This window comes from Brassica napus, chromosome A1 (genome assembly GCF_020379485.1).
Source record: "Brassica napus cultivar Da-Ae chromosome A1, Da-Ae, whole genome shotgun sequence".
NCBI lineage: Eukaryota > Viridiplantae > Streptophyta > Magnoliopsida > Brassicales > Brassicaceae > Brassica > Brassica napus.
The window spans coordinates 3,270,827-3,279,522 of record NC_063434.1 but is presented as its reverse complement, the minus strand read 5'-3'; the positions used below and the strand labels follow the sequence as shown (position 1 = coordinate 3,279,522).

General features: G+C 36.7%; 2 protein-coding genes across 2 annotated transcripts; one reads left to right on the top strand and one right to left on the bottom strand.

The window, feature by feature from the left end:
• Positions 1–3: 3 nt before the first annotated feature.
• Positions 4–5,168, bottom strand: LOC106357386 (probable LRR receptor-like serine/threonine-protein kinase At4g31250). Its single transcript, XM_022689477.2, has 3 exons — positions 3,170–5,168; positions 1,523–2,194; positions 4–1,055 (listed from the first exon to the last, which is right to left on the bottom strand). The coding sequence occupies exons 1-3, from the start codon at positions 3,837–3,839 to the stop codon at positions 376–378; spliced, it is 2,022 nt and encodes a 673-aa protein (XP_022545198.2). The 5' UTR covers positions 3,840–5,168; the 3' UTR covers positions 4–375.
• Positions 5,169–5,887: 719 nt separating this feature from the next.
• On the top strand, positions 5,888–8,261 carry LOC106354720 (gamma-glutamylcyclotransferase 2-2). Its single transcript, XM_013794735.3, has 9 exons — positions 5,888–6,168; positions 6,663–6,787; positions 6,877–6,953; positions 7,054–7,110; positions 7,196–7,252; positions 7,349–7,389; positions 7,502–7,573; positions 7,666–7,745; positions 7,834–8,261. The coding sequence occupies exons 2-9, from the start codon at positions 6,679–6,681 to the stop codon at positions 8,025–8,027; spliced, it is 687 nt and encodes a 228-aa protein (XP_013650189.2). The 5' UTR covers positions 5,888–6,168; positions 6,663–6,678; the 3' UTR covers positions 8,028–8,261.
• Positions 8,262–8,696: the final 435 nt, after the last annotated feature.

The following is an 8,696-nucleotide window of genomic DNA, read 5'->3' as shown; positions in this document are numbered from 1 at the left end:
GACGGCTGATGGCGAGATGACAGCAAATGTCACCGCAACAAATCGTTCTCGCTTGCTAATGTGTGAGTTTTCTGTTGGAAAAAGCTTCAAGAACGTGGAGCCAAGTAAGTCTAAGTTTGGATATGGCTTAATTACAATCTTGATTACGTGTTTCAATGTTTCGTTTTATAAGATTTTTAAATGAGTCTTATTCAGTATTTGACATTTTTTTGTAAGAGTAATTCTTTTGAAGATTACATGAAAGTCAACGATCTCCATCAACGTGGAGGCAACCAAGTAAGTCTTGGATGGCCATAATCGAATGCCAATAAAAGTGGTACGTCTTTACCTACAAACAGAGACAAGAAACTTAATCAACAAACATCAATGAGAGATTTAGAGGGACACGAGCGAGAACTCCCCAGTCGTGGTTCTTGAAAAACGATACTCATAATCAGCAGTCACGTATGAAGATCGAAAACTCTCTTGAAAACTTTCACCAACGTCTCCGTGATCAACTTCCTCTATCCGATCAGCAGCCTCGTGAAGCTCCATTCTCCTCTCTACGTCCCAGTCACAGCACCTCAACCCAATCTTGAGCAGCTTCAGCATCTGCCCTTCCTGTTCTCTCCCTGCTTGCATCTCCTTATCAAACACATCATGTGTCCACTCGGTTCTCGCTACTGACTCAACCCAAGCAGCTAGCTCGTCGTCAGATCCCTTCCCATGCCGGAGATAGTTCGCCGGAAACTTCCCAGTGAGTAACTCGAGGATCAAGATTCCCAAGCTCCACACATCGGACTTTCTTGATGTCCGGTTTTCCAGAGTGAACTCTGGTGACTTGTAAGCCACCATGAAGTGAGACTGATCTTTGTTAACCACAGGGACGAGAGCGTAGTCCGTTAGTAGCGGCTCGAAGTCGTGGTCGAGCAAAACGTTGGATGATTTGAGATGGCCGTGAGGGAGATTCAGATCAGGGAATATTTTGTAGAGATAGTCCAAAGCTCTAGTGACTCCTCTTGCAATCTTTAACCGGATCGGCCAATCCAAAACCACCGGGCCGGGTGTCCGGTTTGCTGCAAAAATTAACAAAATAAAGTATCAACAAATCAGTGTTTTCAAAACCCAACAGAACCGAAGGTTGAACCAGGTTAAACTGTGAACCATTCGAATTTATTTATAATTCATTATCAAAAATTAATTTTATTTTAAAATCATTAAAATTATTTTTATTTTATTCGATTATTTTACTTTTCATAACTCACAATCATTATTAAATATCAAAATATCTAATTTTCATTTAGTTTATATTTTAATTTTATTAAATAATTTATTTTTATAAAAAAACTTTACTAACTAAACTTAATTATGTTTATAAAAAACTTACCTGAAAACTAAAAACCCCACTTGTAATTCTGTTTTTATTTTTTGACTGAATTTAATTGATTGTAGATGAAGCCATATTGATTCATAATCCAAAACTTTTTATGTTATGACAGTCCGGTTTTAAAATATTGCAACAAATTGTTCAAAGAACACTAACCATGGAGGAGATTGGCGAGGCTCCCAAGGGGAATATAATCAGTGACGAAAAGCTTCTCATCTTTTCTGTAGTGGAAGGCAATCAACGGAAGGAGATTAGGGTGAGATAACCGTCCGATCCTCTTCATATAATCATACAACTCTTCCCTTCCAATATTACTCATAAACCTAAACCGCTTTATAACCACCGCACGTCCGCTAGGTAAAGCCGCCTTGTAGGATGACCCAAACCCCCCGCTTCCGAGAACCTCCGCAGATGCACAGAGCATTTCCTGGAGCGTGAATTTCTCACGATCATTCCGGACGAAATGGAGCTTCTTTTGATCTACTCGCTTGTCGGCTTCCTCTCGAGGCAGCTCTAATATTGATGATGTTGCTACTGAGTCTCGTTGCGAAACTTCGTTGGCTAGTTTCCTGTAGACTTTAGAGTCCATCGAGCTCTTCTCGCTGAATTGTTGCTCCGATGGTATGGAGAGTGTACCGAGGCTGCTGCTGTAGCCGTGTTCATGTACTTCGCTTGCTTTATTTTTACGGCGGCCGAAGATGAAAATGGAGCAGAAGAAGACAACGAGTACTACGACGGCGAGGATGGTGATGGCAAGGAGAAACACCGGAAGCAAGGGGGGAGTGTTTTTGCAGGGAAGCAAAGGCGGTCCACACAGCCCCTTGTTGCCTGTTTTAAACCCAAACAAATTATTTGAAAGTTACAAATCTTACTTACGTGGCACATTTAGTCATAGGCAAGGAGAGATTACAGCAAATACTATTTACCAGTTCGGTTTATTAGGAAATTACTCTGGCAAAAGAGAAATGTTCACATATGATTTCTACAAGAAATCTATTCATTCTGCGCATTATGTCAATTTTTGAAAAACAATTTTGTAAGTTCGCATGGAAAAACTCAGCATGCTTCTCAGTACTTACGAAGAGTGCATGGACCAATAAATTCAAAGTTCCCCATGGTTGGTAATAATCAGATGGAGTTTATTTTTTTTCATTTGTTTTTTTTTTGTTAAAGTAAAGGATTAAACCCATATAGACACAGATCTAACCTCCGGGTGGGAGGTGCAACCCACGACAAACCATTTCTCGAGTTTTTATACGGACGTATCCGCAGCTGAAGTAAACAGAACAATGTGACTTAGTTTCCGCAGTAGGAATGTTTACAACCAAGGTCCATCTACTGCCACTGGACCACAAGGTCTGCTCAAATTTAAAATTTGACATGAAAACTAACAAGGATCAATCCTTTTACAACGAGAAGCCGACAAAATTTGAAATTCGTAGTCATAAACTGATAAAGATTCTAATAGTGTACGAACACAAAATTAGATTATTTTTGTATCATAAAACCTTAGAAGAACTAGTGTTGGTGATATATAAACCATGTTAAATTTGATTAAAAAATATGTTAAATTAAATTTTTAGAGTAGATTCTTGTTCTTTCCACCGAAAATAAAATATATATAACTTATTAGTCTTTTTACAAAATGATATAAGAGTTTTTAACCATTGAACTAATTCATTGTTGATAAGTGATTGCACTACTGATTGATATTCGTGTAAACTAGAATAAGTAACAATGTTATGGTAATTAATTAATTAAAGGAACAAGACATGATATGATTATGAGGATGATGATGATTACCTTGGAAGAAAGTGGTGTTCATGAGGCTGAGAGCAACCGGAATACGACCCTCTAACTGATTGTTAGTAACGTTAACACTAACGATACTCTTATGTTTAAACGGCGGTATTGTCCCGGTGAACATATTATCCTCAAGATTCAGCTCCGTCAGCTTCGGCAGTCTCCCCAACGACTCCGGAACCTCACCGGAAAACATGTTTCCTTCGAGATGAACCTTCACAAGATCATTCATGCCGTCAAACAAATCACCGTCGATCTCACCCGAAAACTTGTTATGCGCCAAGTAAAGATACACAAGAGTTACAATCCCGTCGACTCCACGTGGCATCGGCCCTTCGAAGCTGTTATACATGAAGCTCACGCTCTCGAGACTGGGCATTGAAACGAGAGGTTGCAAGTCAAGCGTCCCCGTGAGGCTCATGTTCTCTAAGCGGAGAGCGTAAACGACGCCGTTGTCGCACATCACTCCTTTCCATGTCGAGTGGCTTCCTCTATCCCCGGTGCAAGGAGGGACACCAGAGTCCCATCCTTCGGCTTCGAGGACAGTGGCGTTCACGAGAGATGACTTGAACTTCAAAAGAGCATCAGCGTCACCGTCGCCGGAGATAGGAAGGGCGAAGCTGGCAGCGAGGAGTAATAGTAAGAGAGAGTATACGAAATGACAGGTCATTTCGATGGTTGGAGTAAGTTCTTGAAACAAATACAAAGATGTGTGTTTGAGAGGAAGAAGGGAGATATATTAGAGGAGGAGGTGAAGCTTTTGGCCGGAAGAAGAATGTAAAGACGGCTGATAGCGAAAGAACAGCAATTGTCATGCACAAATCATTTTCGTTTCTGCTGATATGTGAAGTTTTCTTGCTTCAAGAACGTGGAACCAAGTAAGTCTTCTCTATGCTTGGATGGCTTAATCACAGTTCTGACCTTGAATTGATTATGTATTTCTATTTTTTGGGAAGTCTTATCCAAGTACACTAAGTATTAAAAAGTCTTATCCAAGTACATGGAAGTCATCATGTTGTCAAAATATATGAGTTGTGAGATTTACGCCCCTAGGCGTTCGATGTGCCTTTAGTTTCGCTTCTGTTGACTTGAATTTTTTGGTTTTTCAATACTATCTTCATAAATCTCATTCAAGTTTTACTAGTTTTCGGATAACATCATAATATTTAGTTTGATTTTTTCCGGGTTTAATTTATATCGGATTATAACAATACTTAAAATCGTTCAAAAATCTTTTACAAACTAACCAAAAATACTTGAAATATATAAATTATTTAAAAATCTAATTAAAATTAATTAAACTATATAGAGACCAACTAAAAAAAAATATTCGAAGTAACAAATAAAAAAACTATCAGAACAATAAATAAATTAAAATATCTAAATTATTGTAACATATTTAATCATAATCCCTACATTTGATCTACCGTTTAATTGTAGTGAGTAAAGAGAACTGTTGTAGTAAGGCCAAAGCCCAAAAAAACTATGAGCTGTATAAGTCCACACGCCCAATCCATCTTTATCAGACGGCTCAAAACCATTTTTTCAACCTCACAGTAATACTAATACCCATGTATATACTTCCTTCCTTTTTTTTCTCAGCTATGATTAAGAAAATTAAGACAGACCTATCTGATTTTAGTCTTCTGGGAATCTGTTATGGCGTAATTCATGAACAAGCAATTGTTAATTTGCCATATGGTAATAATTTAAAGATAAATAGTGTTATCATTTAGCTCAAGTTATACCCCAATAGTATTGTTGTTTATGTTTCAGCGACGTCGGTGATGTATGTATCTGCATACATTCCAACTCTTGTGTGTTTTGTGTTGTTATTGTTAAGTGTGTCTTCGTTTGCCCCATAGATCAAAAATTTTATAAATATTGTTTCAAAAGTTTTATTAGGATTTCAGGATAGATAAAGGGCAATTGTCAATAATAGCATCTTTTGAAGTTTATGTCTCAAAAATAGCACTAGAAGGAGAAAGTCACAAAAATGACATTCATTAAAGGGTAAAATATCTCTAATACTTTTGGTTTAAAATTAAATAAATAAACAAAAATAAATAAAATAAAATAAAAAAAAAAAAAAGAAAAAAAGAATTTTTTTTATAGTTTCAGATTATATGTTTTCAGATTCGAAATTTTTATAATTTTCTTTTTTCGAAATTTTTTTTTTATTTTTTTTTTCAAATTTTCGTTTTATAATTTAAAAATACTTTTTGAAACTGTTTTTAAAATTTTTATTTTAATATTTATTTTTTATAAAATTTAAAACCCTAATTCCAAAACCCCATCCCTTAACTCTAAACCCTAAGATTTGGATTAATTAACCAAGGGATATAATTGTATATTTACCTCTTTAATGAAACCTATTTTTGTGACTTTGAGCTTTGAGTGCTACTTTGGGAACAAAAACTTGGTTTGGTGCTATTCTAGTCTTTTTCTCTTAGATAAGTTCTCCAAACTTTTATCATTTGGTAACATTTGGAAATGAGTTTCTAAGATGATTTGGTTTGTTCAAAAAAAAAAAAGTTTCTAAAATGTATCTCTCTTTTCGTTAGGAAAATATTACTTTTTAATGGATATTGAAGAAAGGGCAGAGACAAGCGTCTTCACCGGCCCGTCACGTGACGAAAGGACCACGGGACAGACAAAATAACCAGACGAAACTTGAAACAACATGCCTACCATGAACACGCGGCTCTATAAATGCTCTCCTTTCTCCACATCGCCTCCTCCTCATTTTATTACACCTCGAAAGCAGAGAGAGAAAAATAAGAGAGAGAGAGATTCAGAGAAAGGAGGGAGAAAGGAGCTGAGGTGGGTCTCATTACCATAACCAGCTCCATACAAACATAAACGACGTCGTTCCCTCGACGTAATCCTCTGCAATCTCTCCTCCCACGAGTTTTCTCAGCTTTTCTCGGGTTGTAATCTAATCTGAATACCAGTGGAGATCTTGTCTCGCTGTGGGATTGTCTTTTTCGTGCCCGACGGTAAAGTTTTAATTTTTATTTCTTTTCTCCTTCCCCATATCGGTTTAGGTAGCCTAATGTTCTATCTGGTGAAGCTTTAGGAAATGTTATTACTGTTTGATTATCATTATTGCACCATGCTTCTATAGAAAAAGTTAGGCCCTTTGGTAGCATAGCCACTAGGTTTGGTGATTCATGTCCTTTGCCATGGAAACCCATAAGCTACCTAGTTTTTTTGGTTCTTATATTTTTTTTTATAAGAAACTGAAACAAATAAGATTTGGGATTTAATCTTGTCTGAACTGTTCTGAAGAGAACCCTAAAACTGAGCTTTATCTGTTGACGTTTGAAGCTAAAAGTGACAATTGGAACATTGATCTACTTGTGATTTGTCTTATTTGTACATTTTCACATGTATTCTTTTGTTTCTTGCCTTGTCTTTGTTTTACATGTTGTAGCTTTTTCTCCTGCATTTACCCTCCACTAAATAGTTTTGTCTTTTGGTGGTTATACAGCATATAACTGCAGAAGATGGTGATGTGGGTCTTTGGCTATGGGTCTCTTGTGTGGAACCCAGGATTTCACTACGATGAGAAAGTGTTGGGTTTCATCAAGGGTTATAAACGTGTCTTTGATCTTGGTAATTAACGCTTTTTCTTCTATTTTGTTTAAGTAAAAACAATTTGATTGATTGAAATTGATTATTTTGTGTTTGATGTGGCTTCTTAGCTTGCATTGATCACAGAGGTACACCAGAACACCCTGCAAGAACTTGCACACTCGAGAAACATGAAGAAGCCATATGCGTAAGTTGAAACTCTTGACTGTCTATATGATTCAAGGATCTTAGAGTCTGTTCATGAGGTCTGCTTAGTTACTCATACATTCTCAATTCTTTCTTGACAGTGGGGTGCTGCATTCTGTGTCCGTGGAGGACCAGAAGAAGAACGTCTGGCTATGGAGGTATATGTCTCTGCATCTAAAAGACTAGTTCGCGTGATCTTCCATGTTCATATGTCTTTGTGTTGATCGTTCTTTCTATGTATAGTACTTGGAACGTAGAGAGTGTGAATATGATCTCAAGACATGTGTAGACTTTTACAAGGTTAGTCCACAACATGCCCGATTCTATTGAATTAGCATATTCTCTTTTGCTCCTAATAATTCAACCTCAAACCGTTTCTCTTCTTGACTTACACAGGAGGATGATCCCCTGAAGCCATCTGTAACTGGAGTGATAGTGTAAGTTGTTTTCTCTTTCACTGGTCCTTGAGAATGGCGCTGTGTCTTTTGCTTTTCTTCTATAGTCTGTATTTTGATTTGGCATGGATGCATTTTTTTTTACAATTTTCAGATTCACTTCTACTCCAGACAAGGTCTCCAATAAGTATTACCTTGGACCTGCGCCATTAGAAGACATGGCAAGGTAAAACACTTAAGCCTCCACATCAACTTCTTTCACTTTATATGACAAGTTCTTGTCCTAACAGTAGCTAGTTGTTTTGTGTATGTATAAAGACAAATTGCAACAGCCAACGGACCATGTGGTAACAACAGAGATTACCTCTTCCTGCTAGAGAAGGCTATGCACGACATCGGTTAGTCCAAAGCTCCCCTCACTCATCAAAACCAGCATATATATTGTTCTTGATGTGTTGAGCTTTATGTTGTTGTTGTTTCATACAGGGCATGAGGAAGATTATGTTATAGAGCTGGCCAACGAGGTGAGGAAAGTGCTCGCCGAGTCCTCGACGAAGAAAGTGACACCCGTGAAGGAACCAAGAACTATTAGCCGTGTGGTTAACAAGGCAAAGACCAATGTACCCACGGCTCATCAGATGCTTCCTCACCAACCTGAAGCTGTTGCCACTACGATATAGTTCTTGCATTCGTCTTTTAATTGGCTTTAGAGACAAAAGTGATTTTGTGAAAGCAGCTTCTATTTTTTTTTTAACAAACTAGGGGTTGAGCAGAAACACGTAACCGTTGTGCGTTTGGAACTCTTGTTGTCTTCCGCGTTGTCCTAACGAGTGCTAGCTCTGCAAGCACCCTTTGAAGAACAATAAAAGATATTTCAAAGTAATTTAATAAACTTAATACTACTACTACCTACAGATGATTCTTTGTTTTCAGTTTCTGTTTTGATTTTATCAAACACACTCAGTTAAATGTTACAGTCACTGTACAATAGTTTTTTTGAATAAATTTAACATTATTTCAAAAAAGAAAAAATAATACTACTCACACCTAGTACATGTGAAAGATTTCAGTAATCAACAATACTTATGTTCTAGTAGCTTATGCTATATATTTTGTGTAATTGTTATATTATGAACAAATGATTATCTAAATAGTTAACACTAAACACCAAAAACGAAGTTTTATCTAACACATTCCTCTGCATAAGGTAAAAGGGATATTTTCCTTCAATTTTTATTTATTTAATAAATATTTATTTTTTATTATTTTGTATCACATTTTATTTTTATTTTTAATAAAATTATTTCACTGTATTATAGGTGTTGGGCTTGTAATTGCAAGGTCCATAA